General features: G+C 47.3%; 1 protein-coding gene across 2 annotated transcripts; it reads left to right on the top strand.

Moving 5' to 3' along the window:
* Positions 1-589: 589 nt before the first annotated feature.
* RGS8 (regulator of G protein signaling 8) lies at positions 590-21,674 on the top strand. 2 transcript variants are annotated; one of them, XM_054711882.1, is made up of 6 exons: positions 590-612; positions 2,823-2,879; positions 7,334-7,435; positions 8,263-8,327; positions 20,115-20,281; positions 21,492-21,674. In XM_054711882.1, the coding sequence occupies exons 1-6, from the start codon at positions 590-592 to the stop codon at positions 21,672-21,674; spliced, it is 597 nt and encodes a 198-aa protein (XP_054567857.1). The 2 variants fall into 2 exon arrangements, with proteins under 2 accessions (XP_054567857.1, XP_054567858.1); XM_054711883.1 differs by lacking the exons at positions 590-612; positions 2,823-2,879 and adding an exon at positions 4,905-4,930.
* Positions 21,675-22,328: the final 654 nt, after the last annotated feature.

Genomic DNA, 22,328 nt, shown 5'->3' with positions numbered 1-22,328 from the left:
GAAATCAATAAAAATATTTGGCGGGGAGCGGGGGAAGAGTTTGGACTAGTTTCAGTTTTCTCTTTTTACTCACGGCCGCTGCATGTCCACACACTACTGAACTTCTGCTCTTTATATTCCTGTTCTCTTTTACACTTTTATTAATTAACTTTATTAATTATTGTGTCTTTCTTTAAACATTTGGCCTGGCTTATTGACTTCCTGTGACTATATTATTGCTCTAAGGCTAATGGAAGATTCTGGTGCCTGGTTAAGGTTGGTCAGCCTCTGCTCGAGACTTGAGCCCACCTGCAGCCCTGACCTATCTCCTTGGTGCCTTTCAATCCCGGATGCCAGCCTGAGACCTGAAAGAGGCCTTTATCCCACCAGTTTAGACTTCTCATAGAGGAGAAGTCCGCTCATGTCACTACCTTTGTGTTAAAGCGAGGGGCAGAGCTGAGGCTGGGAGCACGAAGTGGGGTATAGGACACCAGCTCTGCCACTTATACATGGCTTGCCTCTGTTTGTCCATCTGTAATGCGGGGATGATAAAGATGCCGTTGGCCTTGTATGTTTGTTGTGAGAGTTAAATAAGATAACACAAGCACAAATGTTTGGTACAGTGACTAACACGTAAGTGTTCATTAAACATTAGGTATGTGCGTGGAACCCATGCATGGGTCCCCCTTATGCTATACACTTATCTAGGATTAGGGAAGTGCCGATCAGTGGGCTTTTAATCACCAGTTCTGTGTACCTCTTTCTTACGGTACGGTACCAGGAGTGAAGGGATTCTCTTTATACTTAAATTCTGAGTCCCAGCTAGCATCAGGGTCCAGGGCAGGGGCCGTGAGGGATGGAAAACGTTTCCCTTGCATCTCACTTTATAACACCAAGTTCCCTTTACCTCACAGAGGGGCACTGTGGACATTTTCAGACAGAGACAATGAGTCACTGTGGAGGCAGCATCAGAATTTTGATTTCCTTCTATCATTTCACTTCGAGAAGGCAGGTTATGCACCAACAGATCTGCCGGGAAAGTCTGGGTCCCAGCGTGACGTGGTGGCAAAGCTCTGCCGCAGGAGTCACAGAGAACAAGTCCTGGTCCTTGAGCTCCGTTTAGGGGCGTCCCTGCGAAAAAGGGGTGCCGCCTGTCTAGCCTCAGTTTTCTCATCTGTAACCCCGGGATAATAACACTCTCTCTCACTATGACATGGGGTTGTTAATACTTACAAATGCTTCCTACACTGTAAAAGGTTAGGCAAACGGAATGGGATATCTTTATTAAAAAGCCATCTCTTTCGACAGAGATTTGGCTGCCTCCAGCCAATGCTGCCTTCCGGGTTTCAGGAACAACTTGCAGCAAAGGCTGGGTGCATTTGGAGCTAGTTCCCGAGTGGGAGCAGGGGACCCAGCTCCAGAGACCTCGAGCGGAACGAGGAGCATCTGAGCTTTATCCCAAGGCAGTGGTTCGCAAATGTTAGCATGTGCCAGAATCACCTGGGAGGCTGGATGGACCCCATCCCCAGCGTTTCCGAGTCTGTATGTGTGGGGTGGGGCCTGAGACTCGGCATGTCTAACACCTACCCAGGTGATGCTGAGCGCTGCCGGGCAGGGGCCTCACTCAAAGCAAGACTGCACTAGGGCAGGCAGGAAGAGGGAGTCCTCCTTCGGAGCTGAACAGGCAGTGTGAAGGTCCACGTGGGTAAGGCGGTTTGGAAGGAAAAAAAAATGTAGAAGACAGAAAAATCGGAATAATGCGCAGAATGGGCAGAACAAAGGGAAAAGTCTCACTCCATAGCATATGCAAGTAGGGGGAAGTTGCTAGGTGATGGATGAGGGAGAGAGGTGAATTTCCACTGTGGGAAAAACCAGGTGAGAGACAGGAGCACGGAGTTGGAAATATACATGTTCGGGGAGGTGGAAGTTTCTCATTAAGAAGTGAGGGGTGGTGTGGTGGGCGTCGGGGGCCGGGGGAGGGGTGGGAGTGGAGAAATGCCTCTGTCGAGTAAGGGGACAGCTGAGAGGTGGCAGAGGGGGTAATTAATTCAGGGCTTGGTGGTTTGGCTCGGTACTGCAGCAGGATAGAAATTGGGAGAAAGGAGGTGGAATTTAGATGTGTGACCTGCCCCGTAGCTTTCTTGCTCTCTGCATTTATCACATCACATCACACCCAGCGAGACAGCCCCCTCCTCCTGGCTCATTAGGAGATGTGGTTCGGCTTGGCTCCTGCTGTCAGCAGCTGTCTGGGGCCAGGTCTTTATGCTCCCGGCTCCCTGGGCGGCGACCAGCCTTCAGCGGGCAGCAGAGCTCATTAGAAGCGGGCCCCCTGGACACTTGGTTTCACTGGCGGCAGGAAAGAGTTAATGCCTACGGCTTCGCTGCCCCCTGCACAGCCTCTGGGTGCAGAGGGAGGCAGCTCTGGGCTGTGGGGACTTCTCCCTGAGCTTCAGCCAAAGAAGCAGGGAAGCAGCTTCGCGAAGCTGAGGAGGAAGGTGCGGGAGGAGTGCCAGGCGAGCTCCGCTCAGGGGCACCTCCAGCATCCTGCCAATGAGGATGGGCGTGCAGACTCTGCCCCGGAGCTGAGCCGCCGCCCGCTGGGTGTAGGCTGCTTCAGTATTTATTGGATGTGACAAACCGGGAGAAGAGATTTCAGCGGGGCTGCTCGCTGCCCGGCTCGAGTGGTGGGAGGTGTATTGTGCATGCATGCATGTGGAGATGTGTGTGCGTGCCCGCGTGTGCCTGCGTGTGCATGCACACATGCCCTTCACCCGCCAAGGATTTGACTGCTAAACTGCTAAAAGAAAGGTCTGCTCTCTCCCCAGAGCTCCTTCACCCACAAGCCTCTCTGACCATCCCGTTGGCAGAGACCCGAAGGCCATGAGGACCGCTCAGAGACAGTGAGTATTGCTTTTGCCTTTTCCTCTCTGGGTGCCCGCATGGGCTGATTGCATTATCCATATTTAATTAACCTGCCTCTCCATATTGATTGCTTTCTCTCCACCGAGGCTTCGTCTCTCTTCCCCTCTTTATAAATCTTTGCTCTTTGCTTTTAACCTCCTTTTTTTTTTTTTTTTCCCATTGAGCATCCTCTGTTTCCATTTTGACCCATTCAATAGAGTCACCTGTAACTTGGTGTCCACCTCGGAGGGCACATGAACTGTGGGTGTAATCACACTGTTGGTTTTCCTAGGCTCTGGGTAACCGCAAACTCTGTCCCCCCGCCCCAAAGTCAAGGGCCAAATGGGATAAGAGCCCCGAGGTGCTGGGGTGAATGGGGAAGCTGGGGTTAGAGAACCTTGCAGGTCCTCATTCAATGGGCTCCAAGGCTGAGCTCATGGAAGGGGCGGTGGAGGGTCTGAGGCACTGGTGGGCACTGCTGGATGTGGAAGAGAGGGAGGAGGCATCTAAGCAGCTCCAGTAAGCCGGTGTGGGCTAGCAGTGGGAATGGGAAGGGTGACAAGGCAGTGACAGGAGGCCTGGGGATACTTGCCCCAAACGACCTTGCCTGCTGTGTGTGTGGGGGTGGGAGTGCCTGGTTCTGCTTAGCTCCAGGGTCGTGAAGGCCCCTAGCCTGGGCTTCCCCCTCCTCTGTGGCTATATCCCACAATCCAGAGAAAATGAGGCTTAGATGCCCAGAACAATGATTTCTAGAGATCCTGACAGCTAGGAAAGCCTTCGATCTCCTGACTTCCGAGCAAGCAGGTGTACGCACGGTTAGAATCAGGATTAAGGAACTGTCCCTGCTGTCAGGGAACACAGCTCCTGTCATATCCTGGGGATGAGCCTTAAAAAAAAAAAAATATTTTTTTTTTTTTAACAAAGCAATCTTGTTATTTTATTAATTGTGGTATTATTCAAAAGGGTATTTTAAAAAGTCTGTGAAGTGTTCCTGGTAGCAGCAAAAGAATTTAAGTGGATTTCAGAAGGGCCTTATCTATCTAAATGAGGTTTCTTTTAAAATGGATTCTGTGTTTGGTGTCAGAGTTCCCCAGGGGACCCCTTTACGGATAGACTGCTGTCTTCACACGTTTCTTCCTACCAGTTCTCTTCCGTGGGAACAAAGGGCTTGAAGCCCCGAGAATGGGACCCTCAGGAGAGCGAGATTATCCGTCAATCAGCCCTCCACCTCTGTCCCCTTTCCCTGATGTCCTCCTGCTTCAGGTCGGGGACGGGCCAGTCGGGGGGCTGAGGTGGGCCAGGCAGCTTCCATAGGAGGGAGGAGGAGTGACTTGGGTATTCATCTCTTCAGCCTGTGTCTGGGATCCCTGCAAAGGAGTAAGCCTGTGCGGTGACAGTGCCTGCCAGACTTCCCCTGGAGTTACCCAACCTTCCTCCCGCTCACGCCCTCCCAAGGCTCCCACACTCTCACCTCTGGGACAGGTTGGAGGGAGGTGAGAATCAGAGCAGTAGCCAATGGAATGTTTCTGGAGCAAGTGCTGTCCCCCGCCACCCCAATACGCCCCTCCCCCCTGGCTGGCTGGTCACAGGATCCCACCCAAGTAACACAAAGAAAACAGTAATTTTTGGCTCGCCAAGCCCATGCCTCCCTCCCCTGGGGCACGTGCCCCACTTTACTGTTGATGGCCAATAGTGAGGGAGATGGAAACTCCTGACCAACAGGCAGCCATGTGAACCCACCCAACAATTTTTTTCTCGTCCATCCTTGGTTCGTCTCCCTGTCTCAGGACAAGTAGAAGTTTGTGGGGAACGGGGTGTGAGTGGGGAGGTATTCAGTTGGCATAAGGCCATCAGAAAGGATTTCTAGCACAGTCAGAGAAGAGAGGGCGACCCCCTCTTACAGCGGATTCTTTGATTTTAGGTGAGAGGACGTGCAAGGGTAAATCCCTGTGCCCCGCAGTCTTATCTCCCGCCCTGACGTCCCTGCACACCGGCCCGAGGGTTAACCGTAAGCGGGTGCCTGTATGGCCGCCTTACTGATGCCACGCAGGTAACTGATGCCAACCTGTCTTTTTGCCCCTGCCCCTCTGCTCTTTCTCCACCTGCTCTGCTGTTTGAGCCTCCCAGGGGTAGGCCGCTTGTATCCGCCCCCCAGGCCTCCTGTATAGACTGCGCTGTCCTTACCTGGGTGCTTCTTGCAAAGTTATGGCCTTGCAAGCAGAACCTGCCTTAGCACCAAGCTTTCCCATTGACCAGTAGGATGCAATGTGCATGAGCTTGTATTGAACCATCAAGGGACTTCTATGAGTTGCCGGGCCAGGGAAAGAAGATGAGGGCTAGCCTAGATTTTTTTTTTTTAATTCTTACCCGAGGATATGCTTAGAGAGAGGAAGGGAGAGAGAGAAACATTGATGTGAAAGAGAAACATCGATCAGTTGCCTTCCACACCTGCCCCGAGCAGGTATGTGTCCTCACCGGGAACTGAACCGGCAACCTTTCGGTGCACAGGAGGATGCTCAACCAACTGAGCCACTTGGCCAGGCAAGATTTTTTTTGAAAGTAACTTTAACCTCTGATTCTTGCTTCTGCTCCTATTATTTCAGACTGAACTAAAAGATTAGAACGGAGGTCTCAGCTAGACAAGATGGAAAACCAAAACCATTTTGTTACAAAGAATAATTTGTGGAAGATTTTTGCAAACTATTGGGAGAATCATTGTTGTCTTGGTAACAAGTAGCACTCTTTACTCTGGCCCCTGCTAACTCTTGTTAGATGGCTTGCATGGATCTGGCATTTTTTGGAAATCCTCTTAATTGCTTTTTGGGGACACGACCTGGTGTCACAGCAGCCTGTGATTTGTAAGAGTGAGTGGACATGAGACGCTATAGCAGATGTTTTGAATGCCAGGAAATCCATGGCTTCACAATGCACCTGGCTGAGATGAGAGGTGGGAGCACAGGATGTGCAGGCTCAGTTTTCTGCAGGACAGTGGACATTTCTGGGAACTTGGATGTCCCAGCCTTAAAAGACCCCTTCCTCAGAGATGGGCAGTGGAAAACAAATGTTGTCCTTGCTTGCCAAGTGTAATAACATCCCAGTAGGTGTTTGTTAGATTTCTGTGCATATTTGCCCTAGGGGTAAAATCCCACTTGAAGTGAAAGGAAGAGATGGAAATGGATGACCTATAATGTTTCTGCTGAGGCCCAGGATTTGTGAAAAAGAGGGAAGAAAAAATCAGGCAGGAAGGACTTCCCTTCAACATGGAGAATAACATCTCCTAGGACTGGTTCCAGGGCACATTGTTAGAGTGTGTGGTCCTGATCTGATTACTAGTATACCAAACCCCTGCCACTTACCTTTGCCCTCCATGCGAGGAGTTGGCCAGGGTTAAAGTTCAGACATCAGTAAACCTATTTTGTCAAGGGCCAGAGAGTAAATATTTTCAGCTTTTGGGCCAGATAGTCTGTGTTGCAACCACCCAACTCTGCCCTTGTGCTCTAAAGCAGCGTTCCACAATATGTAAACAGATGGGAGTTGTTGTGTTCTAATAAAACTTTATTTACACAAGCAGGCATCTTCCAGGGCTAATCTCTGGTTGAAGGTAAACGGGGTTAATGATGGGAATCAGAAAGAGACATGGACATAATTTCTCATTGCATTCTCCACAATAGATAACTATCATAAAGTGTCTGGACCTTAGGAAAATAAAATGTATGAAGATTCTAAACATGTTAAAATTTTAGCATGCTGATTGAGAGATGCCAAAATACAAACAGAAATAGGCAAGCTTAGTTAAGCAGAGAAGAGAACTGACAAAGGGGACACTGGTTCTCCATGGCTGAGTATTCCAACCTCCCTTCCTCTCACCGGCAGGCATGGCCCTTGCTGGTCTGTAGCCATTCGTGTATATCCCCAGGTTTGTGGGATGAGAGGGGGAACCCGAGTCCCACTTGACCTGCTTGGGCACCCCAAGCTTTGTGCTCTGAGACCCTGTGAGATGCATTCCTGCTCAACCCTTCCCTCTGTGGGGGTGCTGCTCTGGGGCCTTTGCAGTCAGGAGCTGTGGCGGCTACTGCTTCGCCCTCCTAATGGAGAGCAAGATGTGGTTTGTTATTTTGTCATCACTGTTATTTCCTTTCCCTGCAGGGAATCCTAATTTAGAAATTCTTCCCAGCTAACGCCCTTCATTGACTTACCATCAACTTGCATGTCAGCTCTAAAAAGCTAGGCCTCTCGGGGCAGGGTACCTATTGCTATTCCTGTCGTCGAGATAGGGAGTGCGTATATCCCTTGATCTTCTAGGTGTTTCTCCTCCTGATGGAGAAATCTTCAGGGGCCCCTGGGGGCAGGGTAGGGTCGGGGAGGTAGCGCTGGCTTTTGCAGCAACGGCTCCAGGGGCCCTTTATGGAGCTGACAGCTCTTGTCATGACAGGCCAGGCCCTTCTTGTTGCAGGAACAAAGGGATGAGGACTCGACTGGGATGCCTGTCTCACAAGTCAGACTCGTGTAGCGATTTCACAGCGATTCTTCCTGACAAGCCCAACCGTGCTCTGAAGTGAGTAGTATGGCCACCTGGTGTCCCGGGTGCCCAGCGTGGGGCTCCCACTGTGTGGCCACAGAACCCGTTCTTCTCTAGTGAGTTGTTGGCCAGATGAACCAAGGGACAATACATTCCTGCCTCTTGGCAGCTCCTTTTATACACCTGAATGTGAATGACAGAATGGTTATTATCCTTTCCTAATGTATCACTTAGTATACCTTTTCACTCCTTTCCCTTTTCAGAAAATCATTTTAACCACCACTTTTCTAAAGCTGCCGTGGAGGGTATTTCTTGGTCCTACTTAGTTGTCAATCTGAGCTCTCAATTTGGAAATGAACACTCCAATCTATTTGAAAAATCTGCTTAGGTTGAGATAATCTGGATTCAGTGCCTCTACTGTGCAGGCCCAGAGTTAAATGATGTCACAGATGTCACCTCATTTAACCCTCCTAGGGTCCCATGATGGGCGTCATTGTCCCCCTTACAGAGGTGAAGAAACTAGGGTGACAGAGAGGGAGTCAGGAGCTCAGCCTAAGTTTTCTAACTCCCAAGACCAGTTTCTTTCCATGGTGATCTTGACATTTTTAAATCACGCAATTGCTTAGCTTTGTTCTTTGACTGAGAGCCGATTATACTAAATTCCCAGAATGCCAATCCCGAGATTTTTTGCATCCATTTCTTAAGAAGGTCACAAATTACAGTGACAGAATTTCAGGAATCCAGGTATGGGTCTTCATTTGCCCTGCGCTGTTCCGATCTGTTCTGCTGGCAAATCTCAGTGGTGGCTAAAAGCGAGAAGGTCATTTCAAAAATAGTCAAGAGAGATGGTTTTTCTTTTCTAGGAGACTTTCCACAGAAGAAGCCACCAGGTGGGCCGATTCCTTTGACGTGCTTCTCTCTCATAAGTGTGAGTAGAACTCAGGTTTCGCCCTGTCTGGGCAAGTCATCCATTTATTAAAACGTGCTGCCTACCATGCATCAGGCAGGGGCTGTGCAGCTCCAGCCCCTGCCCTCAGAGCCTCCTGTCTGGAAGGGCATATGGATCACAAAACATAATTTACATGCAGTGGAAAGAGGGCCTTCTTTTCTGTTTTCTGGGTTGAAAGTAAGGTCCTAAGATGCCTTTGTGTTCTCAGCAGGTTTAGCAAGAAAAATGTGACCTTAGGGAGTTGGAATGATGGTCCAACAGGAACGAGAGAGACTCAGTTCCATTCCAGATCTCATTTATAAGATGACATGAGCCCCCCACCCCCCCTCGTACCCCTCTTCCCCCGGTCCACTGGAGAGCCTTGGGTTACTTTCGTCAAATGCATATCCTGTGCATTTTGTCGTTCGCTGGAGTTGGCAGGTTTTTTTCTCGTTGCTTTTTATTTTGGGGGGTTTACTACCCCAGCTGCATTATGCCCCTCGGTTTCTGACTGGGTGCAAGTCTAACTAGAACACACTTCCTTTCCCCCATTTCCTCCTCTTTTAAGCCTTGTGTTTCTCACAAAGGCAGACATAGTTGTGGGAAGGGAACCTTGACGTTGGCCACACTTTTCAGTCCTGGCTCTTTTCTCACTGTAAACAAGTCCGAGTCCACTAGGCTTTAAAATCCTAGTGGCCTTAAATACACGGGCGTGGGAGAGCGAAGGGTCTTTTGAAGAGAAATGGTTTCGCACGGACAGCTGGTGCTCCTCTTCCATGTGTCTTGTCACCATTAGAAGTCCCGGTGGGTCTGGGAGCAGAAGGACTGCTTTTAGAGAATTGTTTCCAGTGGATTGGGGAACACGGTTTTGTATAGCGACGTGAAGAGCATTGGTTGGTAGTCAAACCTATCTTCTCAGTTTTGACCCGGCTCAGCCACCAGATCAGGCGTCCTCAAACTACCGCCCGCGGGCCACATGCGGGTGTTTTTGCCATTTTCTTTTTTTACTTCAAAATAAGATATGTGCAGTGTGCATAGGAATTTGTTCATAGTTTTTTTTTAAACTATAGTCCGGCCCTCCAACGGTCTGAGGGACAGCGAACTGGCCCCCTGTTTAAAAAGTTTGAGGACCCCTGCACTAGATGGTTGAGTGGCCCTGATGGAGTCCCTCGGTCTTCAAAAGATGTCTTTACAAGTGATTTTGCTTTTAAGTGGGTAAGTGGTTTTCTCTGCCTGTGTCCATGATCCGAATGCTGATTAACAAACTAGAGGCCTGATGCACAAAATTCGTGCAAGGGGCTTGGCCCTCACAGCTGCAGCGGCTTGCCTCGGCCCTTGCAGCCCCGGCTTCGTCTGGAAGGACATCCAGAAGGTCGTTTGGCTGTCCGGTCTAATTAGCATATTACACTTTTATTATTATAGATGCTTCTGAATAGATTTTAAAATGAAATGTGAAATCTAACGAGAAGCACATATTGTGGCAAGTAACTTTGTGAGATCGTCATTTTAGTGTTCTAGGGATTATACTGAGGAAGGAAAATAAAGCAGCATACTACAGCATATATAGCATATGGCTACAGCCCCAAACAGAAGCTTATGTGGTGAATTTGCTAAAGTAATGGCATATGTAGGATAATACTTAAGATTTGACAGTAACGCTTGTGTTTTTTTTTTTTTTTTTATGAGGCCATTCTTGACTTACTTTCTGGAGGCACATTGGACTACAAGAGTGTCACTATCAATTTACACCTTTATGGGTTGGATTTGACTCAAGGTCATCTTGAAGTCTCGCTTCTATTTCGGATTCATGACTGACTCACTCAGTTCAAGTCCCTGAGGCTGTTTCCTCATTCTAAAATGGGGCTAGAAATACCTGTGTGCTACCCGTCACCCAGATATGAGAATCTTCAGAGGAGGACACCTTTGGATAATTTTGGGTTTTCAACTCCAAGGTGTTCTGTAAGAATATGGTGTTTTTAAACATGATGCTTTTAATTATCAAATGCAAAATAAATGTGAGAATAAGGTTGCAAGGCTGCTGCCAATTGAGTCATTAGAGACAGAGTTTGGGTGTAAACTGAGTGGCTGGAAGCTTCGGGTATTTTGGGGTTGCTGCAGTGGCAAGAGCTGGAGATTCAAGAGGTTTGATTTGGTTTGATTTAGTGACTCTTAGACCTGAAGACAATTGGTTCTGCTATTGTCGGGATGCTTTTGGTTTCCAGGAATTCAATGACACTTTTCTGAGATGGGGCTAGAGGCTGATGCCAGATTGCTTCTTTGGAAAGCTACTATGGCAATGGGCTTTGGACTGTGACGTTCTGTGATCCTTCCTGGAGTCCGACGTTCTGTTTTTATTTCTGTTTAGTATGGAAATAAAAAGCCAATGGAGTGAATGCCTTTAAGAAGAAAGGGGCCTCTGTGCAGGGGTCACTGGCAGCATTTTAAGGTTTTAGAACTTGAACACTTAACTCCCCGTGAAGGCGGTGGAGGAGTCGGAGCCCAGGTTGCCTTGAAGAGCCCTGACAACTGTCTCCAAGTCTGACTAATTTGGGTTAGTATTGTGACTCAATTAGGGCTGATTAGGCTTTTCCAAAGGGATTGAGTGTGCGCTGGTCCCTTAGGAGGGATAGCAGTTGATCAGAGGTGTACAGGGCTTTCAATTAAGACAACAAAATGTCCTAAAAAAGTAAAGAAAGGAAAATCGCTGAATGACTGGGCTCCAGAAAACTGTGTATTAATCTAGAACCTACTCTCTGGCAATTCTCCACATCTTGGCAGCTGTCCCTCCTAAGTTTTCTATTTCAGAAAAATTCAAATAATTATTGTTGTTCCCATGCTCAGTCTCCAGAGCGTCTCTGCCATCCCTGCTTTGCTGGGTATTTTGGGCAGTCATTTGTTTCACAAAAGGTGCATTTGAGTGTTCACTGCGTACAAAATCTATGCCACACAGCTGGTTGGCTGATGAATAGAACAGTCCCTGCCTGGTGGAGAATGCCACTTTCTGAGAAAACAGGCATGCATTCCCTCAACACAAGAAATAATACAGTGTGCTGACTGCAGATGCGGGGGGGGGGGGGCCTCAAGATTGCAGATAGGACCCTGACATTCAGTGCCCCTCTTAAAGTCCATCTTGTTCATATTAGAAGTCCTCACTTTGGGGAGCAAAGGGCTGCTTTTAGTTTAGAGCATTGCTTCCATTTAACCAGGGAACATACTTCCGTACGGTTAGGAAGAACTTGGCTGGTAGTCAGATTTTGACCCAGCCCTGCTACTCAACAGCTGGGCAGCCTTGGCAGAATCCTCGGAAAACCTGTTTTCTCATTTCTACAGTGAAGGATCTGGAGTAGGATGTCTCAGAGGCTGGATTCAGGCCTGCCCACCTGGATCTAGGATGCCGTCTGCAGTAACCATCGAGGCTCGGCAATAACTAGTCACCCTAGGCAGGTGGTTGGAATCAGTGCTGCCTGCAGGGTTATGCAAAACTGCTTCAAAGCTAAAATGTCTCGAGCAACCAGAAGAGGGGTGACTGCATCTGTGTTATGAAGTCTCCTCTCTCGGTCAGGGTCCCGCTGTTCAAATCAACGAATTAAAAAAGCAAGTCCGTTAGTTCTTAAATCTGAGAATGAAAAAAAAAAAAAATCTGGGAGGCAAATATTTGGAGCAGTTTTATTTCCAATCACATTTGCTGACAAGTGCAGTATGAAGCTGAAGAAGCATCGTGGAGGTTGGGGAGATAATCACTTGCTAAGTGCTCTCTCTCTCTCTCTTTTAACTAACAACTGAAAAATGAAATTAAAATTGCTGATGTCTTCATTAGATAGGGAAGGATTTATAATGTGTGTTAATTTGGCATCATTTTCCTGTTCATCCAGTGACAATTAGACTGGGTGTCTAAGTTGGGCACGTAGTCTGACCCCCAGGGTGTGTGTGTGTGTGTGTGTGTGTGTGTGTGTGTGTGTGTGTGCTAGCGTGTGCGTGCACAGACACCCAGAATCCTTTCTGCTTCTACAACTCATACCCTGAGTGTGAAGGCTCCCAGCTTGTGGGACATCTTTTCTGACTGGCTGCTGGAGAGCAGGCCCCAAACTGGGTGTCTTCTGCTTTCATTCCTCATGAGGTTCAGACACATGCTTGTAATTTGTCCAGCTTTTAGTGCAGGGGTGGGAATGTCTGGCCCGCGGGCCCTATGAGGCTCAAGAAATCATTTGGTCTGGCCCTGCCAAGGCAGTAGGGGTGAGTTAATTAAATGTTTGACTAAATACAGCAGGCTAATTTTTAAGTTGATAATTTTGTATGGCCTGCTAATGATGTTATAAATATCCAAATGGCCCTTGGCAGAAAAAAGTTTCCCCACCCCTGTTTTAGTGGGACATTCAGTCCTTATCTCCAAATCAGCCCTCCCTTCCTCCCTTCCTCCCTCCCTTCCTTCCTTCCTTCCTTCCTTCCTTCCTTCCTTCCTTCCTTCCTTCCTCACATTCTCTTCTTCCTTCCCCCATCCCTCACTACCTCCTTCCTTTGTTTCTTGGACGTAAAAGTTGGATTCATTTCACTTTTAAGGTGAAGGTGTAGACAGGGTTCCTTCCCCTTTCCTCTCACCTCTTTCAGCCTGATCCCACACCTGGATGACAGAGCCCTCACCCTGGGCATCTCTTTGGTCCTTAGGTTTGTTTTATTGTTTGCACGGAGCGTGGAGGGTCGATGCTGACCTGTCCCCACCAGGCCTAGGGAAGGCATGGCTAATGGAATAGCACGATTGAAAGCTCTTTTGTGTTTGCAGAGTTGGCATCCGTCTCTGAGAAAGGGAGACCAATAAAGAAGCATTTTGTTTTTAAAAATTAGCCTCCTTAGGGATAACGGTTGAAATATAGAAAAATGTAATGACTTGATTGGGTCACACAGCAACTAAGCAGAAAACAAACAAACAAACACGAATATTACCAGCTCATGAAATTTCTTAATTATCCACCCAAATGGTCTTTAGCTCTAGAATCTACAGCTCAGCAATGAGGTTTCCATTTGCTGCACAGCCCTCCCCACATACCACTCCAAATCAAAGGTTCTAGAACAAACGGTGTAACTCAAAGTGTGATCCAAGGAAGGCAGTCCCAGCAGCTGCCGGGGGCTGGGGAGAAACCAAAATTCTTGGGTTGTGTCTCAGCTCTGCTGAATCAGAATCTCTGGCAGGGCGGGAGGGGCGGCAATCTGTTTTCCCCCGAGCCCTCCAGGAATGCCTGTGCCCACCAAAGCTTGAGAAGCACCGCTCTGAAACGCGAGTAGGTACAACCGTGAATCTGGCGCATCTTGGTGGGCCAGGTGGTCTGTGCTTTCCAAGAAACACACTACCCACTATGTCGTAGCGTTCCCAAGTTCTCAGGCAGCACATCCTTTGATGGTACGTCATCTGTGCATTGCAGATCCACATTTGCAGCAGGTATGGTGCAGGCTGTTCACAGTAACTAAACAAATATGGCAGGTGCGCTTTCTAGGTAAAGTGGGGATAACGGTTAGAGATATGTGGAGAGAGGTGAAGGGGAGACTTCTCCTCCTCCTCTCTACATTGCTGTAACTTTGACTTGCACCCAGAGAGGTGGCTGCATTTAGCCTTTTTTAGGAGTGGCCGGCTTATATAAGGCACCTGTCCAAAGCTGGTTGAAAAGGTTCGAATGAAAACAGTTGGGCAGGCCTCCAATACCCATTCTGTCATTGACCAGCCGTGTGACCTTTGGCAAATTATGACACCTCTGTAAACCTCACTGTCCTCATCTGTCAACAGGGAATCATAAGACTTAGCTTGTAGATGTGTTGTGAGAATTAAATGTGATCATGGCCCTGGCCGGTTTGGCTCAGTGGATAGCAAAACTGAAGGGTCCCGGGTTCAATTCTGGTCAGGGGCACATGCCTGGGTTGTGGGCTCGATCCCTGGTGGGGGACTTGTGGGAGGTGGCTGATCCATGATTCTCTCTCATCGTGGATGTTTCTGTCTCTCTCTCCCTCTTCCTTCCTCTCTGAAATCAATAAAAATAAATTTTAAAAAATAAAATAAATTTAAAAAAATGTGATCATGATCATGAAATGCTAAGCATGATGACTTTCGCATAGAGGGGTTCCATAAGGGATAACTACTTTAATTATTTTTGTTATAACACATTAATCTCATTGAGAAAGCGTGCATTTCATGCCTCCTATATACTAGAGATGGTGTCAGATTCAGGCAGCTTGAGGTTGAGGTTGAGCAGCACAGGTGGGGTGGGGCTGAATTAGAATCACAGGTGGGCTTATTCAAATTCCATAATACCTCCCGCTCTTTGCCTCATGAAGTTTTGGCATCCCTGCCTCATCCCGCCTCAATTTCGCCTCCATGTATGTGAGAGGGTCCCTCTAGGGATGTAGTTGTTAAAAAAGCCCAGTAGGTGAATCTGATGAATCCCTGTTGTTTTCCTACAGATCAAACCAACTAGGCAAATTTTCTTGGACACTTCAATTTTGAAGTCTTTCAGGCTGTGGTGTACATGGGGTTTTAGAAAAGTTCTCTTGCATCAACAGTCACTTGTGAGTGCCAACCTTTCAATGTGTCAGGGACATTTGTCTCCCCTTGAATAGAAGACTCCTGGCTTGTTCCTTATAGTAGTTGGAGATACAGGCTCTGGCCTGTTATTTTGTCACTTGACTCAGCTGCTGGTTGATAAACGAGGAAAGAACTTTGGAATAGGAGTTGTGAGGCCCAGACTGTTCTTACTCTGCTACTACGTTCTAGGAATAAGGGCCCAAGCAACCTCAGAGCTTCGCCATCTCCTTGTGTCCAGCATAAGGCTTGGTCTTAGAATCTCTCATGTCCTTTCTGGCTAAAGGTTCTAACAACCATCCTGTCCTATTACTATTATAATATGTCATCTTGCTATATATACCCTAACAAAGTAGAGATCATTGAAGGAAATTATGTTACAAGACTGAAGTATAATTAGCATACCAATCGCTTGCTAATAAATGGCAGTAACTGGAAATAGTTTGCCCTTGAAATAATGCCCTTACCTAAATCTTGTTTAGCCCTAGTTGTTTAAAAACAAACACGCATGATGCTATTCTTATCACAAATTTCAAATTAGAGAACTTGGTCCGGAATGAAAGTGGTTTTGACTTCACCATTAGTACATGTATCTTGGATTTTATAAATAAATGTGTTTTCCTCTCCTATTCTCTGCCTGACGTTGGAACCCACTCACCAGTTTATTTTTTCCAATTGATCAGGGATGCGAGAGGACTCTGGTCTTTGGGACTGCACTTTGGTAAACAGAAAGCTCAACCAAAAAAAAAAAAAATTGCTTGTGATCTTGTAATTTTCCAGGCCTGGGAACCGAGCTAGGCTTAAGCCTACCCCCCGATGCCAGCTCAATCAGGGCTCCTGGACCTTGAACTGTTACCCAAGCCAACCTCCCGGCTGCACCAGCTGCACCGCTCATTCACAGTGACCCAGTTTCCCTTCTTATGTAAGCATCCCGCATCAGAGAACCAGGGAGAGTAGGCCGGCAGCAGGCAGCGTGTGCGGCCACGGGATGTGTTCTTGGAGAGCCTGGGCCTGCTCCGGAGGATGCCAATATTCTGCTCAGTGTTCCAGGAATTCTGGACATGAGCCTTACACACCAATCTCAAAAACGTGTAATGTTCTTAGCGCCTGGGCTTCTTAGAGGACCCTACAAAGAAAACCAAAGGGAAGTGAAAAAAAAAAAAAAAAAGAAATGAAGAAAAAAAAAAAGGCAGATCCTCATGTTTCTCTCAGTTTCGTGAACTGTTCACCACCCAACACCTTTAATTGCCCAGGATTATTTTTTGGTATTAGGCATGTTGTGTTCTGTGTGATGGTGCCTTAGAGCACCGAAGTGTAGGCATAATGATCACAAACATGGAGGGAACATTTGTGATCTGAGTGTCAGGCTCTGCGTGCTGTTTACATGTATTATGTGATCATCCCCACAGACCCCTGGGGCAGTGATGTTAGGGTCTGCATTTTTAAAAAAATTATTTATTGATTTTTAGAGAGGGAGAGAGAGAGAGAAACATCTATGTGCTGCCTCCTATAGGTCCCCTAACCAGGGATCCAGTCTTCAACCCAGGCATGTGCCCTTGACTGGGAATCAAACCGGCAACCTCCTGGTGCACAGGACGATGCCCTATCAACTGAAACACACTAGCCTGGGCTAGGGTCTGCATTTCACTGATGAAAGAACTGAGGCCCGGAGAGGCTGGCATCTTGCCCAAAGTCACACTAGCTAGTGTGTGTCCGGACACGATCCCAGGGAGAACAGCCTCAGGGATCAGAGAGAAGTCACTCTGTCCAGCTGCCTGGAATCTGTGGGATGGCGGAGGAGGCTCTGGTTCCTTGGGTGGGGGGTGGGTGGAAAGCAGCATCTGGCGTGCACAGAGTGGAGTGCATGGAGCCCTTGCACAGCTAACAAATGCAGGTCACACTGAGAGTGCCTATACATGCCCATGAGCCTTTCAGAGATAAACCAGCATCCTGCATTTTAAACCAATTGCAGTGCCTGGGCAAGCAGAAGGGGAGGGTCCTTGTGGAGAGAAAGGGAACGATGGGAAAAAAAAACAGTGAAAGGGACAGAGGACAGAAGGAGAAGAAATGGGCCAGGAAAAGATGCTGAGGGGTCAGGGAGAAGACCAGAGAAAAACCTTGCTGAGAAGTGATGGGAGGTGGTAGAGGGGAGGAAAGGATGCAGGTGGGAAGAAGAAACCCCGCTGGCTCTGGTTCCATACAATTCCTTTGCCAGGCCACATAGGCAGGAAAGGTGGGCGAGGTGGGGGACCAGCGGTCTGTACTCAGAAGCCCTCTGAGGCCATCTGCTCTGGGGAAGCGGCCGGGGTCCCGCAGCCTCGGAGGCTTTCCACCCCTTCTCATGTCCATTGTTCAGTGAAGTTTCTCTCTGTGCAAGCCAATTCTCTAGGCATCCGTTTCCTCACCCACAAGATGGAAAGAAGTAAAGCAACATCTCTGAGAGAGCGTTGCAGGTGTTCTCTCTTTAATTCACACGAAGACCCAGCAAAGCTGAGGCTTAGATGAAAAGAGATAACGTCTTTTCCTCGTGTAGCATAAGGCCAGTTTCCTCAGCTGGGTTATCTTCACCCAATACCGTTGATGGAGGCAGAATGGTAATTTTCTTTCTTTCTCTGTAACTAGACTCGGCTTGCTCACAAACACCCGTTTTTGTTTGATGAAAAGCAAAACAAAATCTAACGCAAACAATAAACTTGAGCTTTCCCAACAGGCTCTCTTCCACGTTCCTCCTCTAAGTCACTTTGCATTAGCTCTGTTAGATAAATGCATCGTGTTTTAGGGTCCTCCCCCCCCCCCAAGCCTCTCCGTTCCACTCCCTGACTACAGTGGAGAGGCAGCAGGTCCTCCCTGAGAGTGTCCATGGCTCTTGTCACGTGTGGACTGGTCCCACTCAGAGGCCACCTTGGCTGTCTCGGGCACTGTCTCCTCAGAGGCTTTCATCCAGCTGTGGCCTCGGAGTGGTGGCCCTCTCCTGGCCTAGGCGGTCTAGCTCTCAAGTTCGAGTTCTTTGGAGCCTGTGGATGCTTCTGGACCTCCCCTGGGAGAACTTGGAGGAGATGCGGGTAGCAAAGAGAGCATCACAAGGGATCTTACGGGCAGAGATTTTTAAATTTGTTTTCTGAGGTATCCCAAGACTTCGCACAGTATGTAGTTGTACATTAGTAGTTTGAAAAAGTTTGTTGAATTGAATGAATGATTCTCAGGCCACCTCTCTGCCTAACCACTGCCACCTCACTGTTTCACGGTCACTTTGATTCTCAATTTACCTGGGGTTTCTACTCCCTCTTCTCAGGGTTTCAAACCGATATAGGAATGAGGTTGGGTGGGATCCAGAGCAGCGCTCTTATTTGAGTCTAGACGATGTTACTCTTCTCCTCCTTTCCCTGCACAGGAACAAGCTTATTTCCATCCTTTCTAATGGGAAAACAAGCTTGCATCATTTTCTGCTTTCTCCATTTTCTATGTCGAAGAGATAAGGTGACTAGAAGTCCTGGTTTTTGCCTGTGGGGGTCATGGTTTATGCCCAGTCTCCCCATGTGATTAGCAGAAGTACCCCCCTTTTACTCAGAAATGTCTTGGCTTGCATGATGAGTTCATGGCCACGTCTAGTTTTGTTAGACACTTTCAGCTCATACCTCCAAATTTAGATTTATTTATGATTTCAAATTTAGCTTTGGGAGTCCCATCAAAACCCTTTTTTTTCCTCTCAAGTTGGGGGCTCTTTCATTGAAAAATCTTGGATTTTATGGCCATTGTTCTAGCATCAGTCTATATTGAAAGACAGTGGCTTTTTAATTAGGAGAAATAAAAATGTTCCAGAAAAGTAAAAGCAAACATTCAAATACATCAACAGCGTAGCGCTGCCAATCCATCAAATAATCCAGCGCACTGTTCTGGCACGTGTTGGTGGACCTCAGATCCTGGAGCAGGGCATCCCATCACCCAGAATTAAGAACTGCTCACATATTGTCCTCCTAATGAATTTTAGAAAGGAAGTAAACCATTATAGTGAGAGCCATTTTTAAAAAAATCTTGTGTTGATTTCAGAGAGGAAGAGAGAAAGAGAGATAGAAACATCAATGATGAGAGAGAATCATTGATCGGCTGCCTCCTGCACACCCCCTACTAGGGATCAAGCCTGCAACCCAGGCATGCGCCCTTGGCCGGAATTGAACCCGGGACCCTTCAGTCCGCAGGCTAACGCTTTATCCACTGAGCCAAGCCAGCTAGGGCACGAGAGCCATTTTTAATAGTGAAATGACTTTATTCTAGGTGGTGCCTGCCCTTTCCCTGAGGGAAGGTCTTTGGGCTGCCAGTGGCCAGGCTGCTGTAGGATAGCTTGCAGAAAGTTATCATTGTTATTCATTTAAAGGAGAGTGTGGTAAGGGTTGAAGTAATTCATTAAAATATTTTAAAATGAAAACATTAACTGAATTCATAGACTATCAATGAATGCTATTTTCTTCTCCAAATCTGTGTGGTAACCCTGCACCTCTTATTCTGATTGGAGGCTGTGTTTGAATAAAAGTGAAAGGGTATATTCATTAAGTCATGTAGAACAAAAAATATAATTAATCTTAATTAAAACACATAATTTGATAGGCAAGGTCTTTTGAAATAAATGAACTATGTTGTAAACCATTAAAATACATGGCCTCAGAGGTTTTTTAAAGGAGGCTGGGAACCCTGTGCATGTACTAGAAGGGCATTACCAGCTGAATTTCAGTGTGTGTTCACCTTCAGACATGACTCTGGTCACAGTGAAGGAATTGCCCTGAGGAATTCACACCTCCCTCTAGTTCATTTAATAATAGATTGGGTTTTTTTTTTCCAGGGTGGTTGACTTGTATTAGGGTAAGGAATGGATTACATGCATTACTTTGGCCCCATTAGAAACACAGGCTCACCAGTAGACCCAGGGGGCAGCCGACTCTGCATTAGGGGGTCAGGCAGTGACCACTGACGGCTGATTGGAAGTGACCAGGCGCTCCCATAGTCATGATTACTGTGGTTTCCTAAGCATTTTTCCTTAATATCACTGTTGCCTCTGAGATTATCTGCATGTCTAAGGGCAGAAAGTCTTCAAGAGGTTATGGAGGAGCAGTGGGGATTAGTCAAAGCCACTCTGACATTATTACTGCCTTTATTTCTTTCTTTCTTCTGCAGTTCTTGTGCCTAAGCTTCTTCCTATCTCTCTTCCTTTCCACCTCCCTCCACATCCACAGATGGGGTGGCTGCGTTTCTCGCCTTCTTGAAGACGGAGTTCAGCGAGGAGAACCTGGAATTCTGGTTGGCCTGTGAGGAGTTCAAGAAGACCAGGTCAACTGCAAAACTGGTCTCCAAGGCGCATAGGATTTTTGAGGAGTTTGTGGATGTGCAGGCTCCGAGGGAGGTGTGTTGGCAGTGGCAAGCTCTTGTCAGGCCTCTATCCATAGCTCCTGGCTCATACCTCCCTTCTCATGGAGGTTTGAGCCAGGCATGAGGGGGACTTTCTTTTGAAGTGAGCTCACTGGCTCTTGATGAATGGGGGGGATCATTTTAAGAGCGGAGCCAAGTGCTTGTATAAAGGAGCTCTAGTAGGAGTGCTTTAGCTGTCTGCCAGTTAAACATTGCCTGCGGGAACTGTGTTTCTCTAGAGATTCTACAAGGAGAGACACCACTGAATCCATGTGAGGTTTTCCTAGTGGAAAGCATCATGGCTTAATAGAATGAGCATCCACTTTGGAATCTTGTTCCAATTTCAGCTCTACCACTTACTAGCTGTGTGATCTTAGTTAAGTTACCTAGCCTCTCTGAGTCACATTTTCCCGAATATAAAAGGACCTAATATCACCTTCCTTTCAGGCCTACTGTAGGTATCAGGGATAAAGGACCTACTGAGTATTTGTCAATGCTTATTAATTACAGTCATTTATATTATTTTACCATAACTTCTTATAATTACTTATAATAAGACAATGAATTCAATGTACTGCTATTTTGATATATAAAAGATAAATTTACTTGGGAGGGTTTTATAGAAGAAAAGCATTTGTTGTCAATGAGTTTAGGTGCATTACATACCTAGAACTCTTCAGTTGTGCTTTGACTTGGGCTGCAGGAGGCCTTTGGCCAGTGGCCAGGATGCTGTCGGCTTCTTATAATGCTGCTTGGAACAGAGATGTGCATTCTAACCACAGTCTCTCTGCCTGGAGCATTTGTTTTCATAGTAGTTAAGAAAGGACAAGAGGGCAAACTTACTTTAGGGAACCGGCATTAATACTTGTCTCTAGTCTAACCCTTTGACATTGCAAAGGCCTCTGGATTAAGAGTTAAGTGAATTGGGGTTTTGCCTTGGCTTTGTTACTGACTTCCCATATTACTTTAGAACAGTTTTTTAGTATCTCTTTTATCTATAAATTGGGATGAAGAATATCTGGCCTTCAGACCTCATAGGATTCTTTCTAGAATCAGAAGGGATGACCTCCCTGAAACCAGTTTGAAAAGCCTGATTAGCCTTATATCTATCAGCTGCTGCCATTGATTATTACATAATTAGGACCAGCTGCCAGGCGCCTTGGCCCTTGAGAGCCCGTGACCATGCTGTCTGTTTGTGTCTCCAGGTAAACATAGACTTCCAGACTCGAGAGGCCACGAGGAAGAACATGCAAGAGCCATCCCTGACTTGCTTTGACCAAGCCCAGGGAAAAGTACACAGCCTCATGGAGAAAGACTCTTACCCCAGGTTCCTGAGGTCCAAAATGTACTTAGATTTGCTGTCCCAAAGCCAGAGGCGGCTCAGCTAGACCTCAGATGGGGACTCTTGGAGATCACCGGCTTTCCCTGCCCCTTGCTGCCAAGACCATATTCTAATGTGAAATGTCAGGGGTGTTCTAAAGCAGTGGTGGTTAGGCTGGGAGGCTGGGGCGAGGAGGGGATGAAGGGCCATTCCTAAGTGTCATTCAGTCACCGGAACTGGGATTCTATTTTATTTACCCATGTTTGTGTTTTGGTTAGTGGTAGCACCTCGCTGCACTCACCCTTCTCTGGGTCAGCAACTTGCCCTCCATAATGCCTTGGGTCATCTCCGCTGAGCTGGCAGATTCACTAGGCTGGGCTAATCTGTAAATAATAGAAATGTAGTCTCCGTACCTCCCATCCTCTCCTCAGTTAGGATTCCTGACACTCTAACTTGTCCTATACCCCTGCGAGGAAGAGTTAGAAGACTGGCGCACACCTGTGATTTGCTATCACAGTGTAACAGCCAGTCCCGGGTGCTGGGACCTCACAGTTTTGGAGAGAGGTCTCTGTGGAATCCTGGGTCTCTAGAACTATCATTGATAGGTGACCCCTGGGAGAAGGGGCAAACTCCATGGAGTTGGCTGTTTCTTCCATTTCCATAGCACCAGTGTGCTCACTGCCCATCTTAGTCTAGGATATTCATAAGACTCCCCTACCCT

This window comes from Eptesicus fuscus, chromosome 22 (genome assembly GCF_027574615.1).
Source record: "Eptesicus fuscus isolate TK198812 chromosome 22, DD_ASM_mEF_20220401, whole genome shotgun sequence".
NCBI lineage: Eukaryota > Metazoa > Chordata > Mammalia > Chiroptera > Vespertilionidae > Eptesicus > Eptesicus fuscus.
This window is presented reverse-complemented; position numbering and strand designations above follow the sequence as displayed.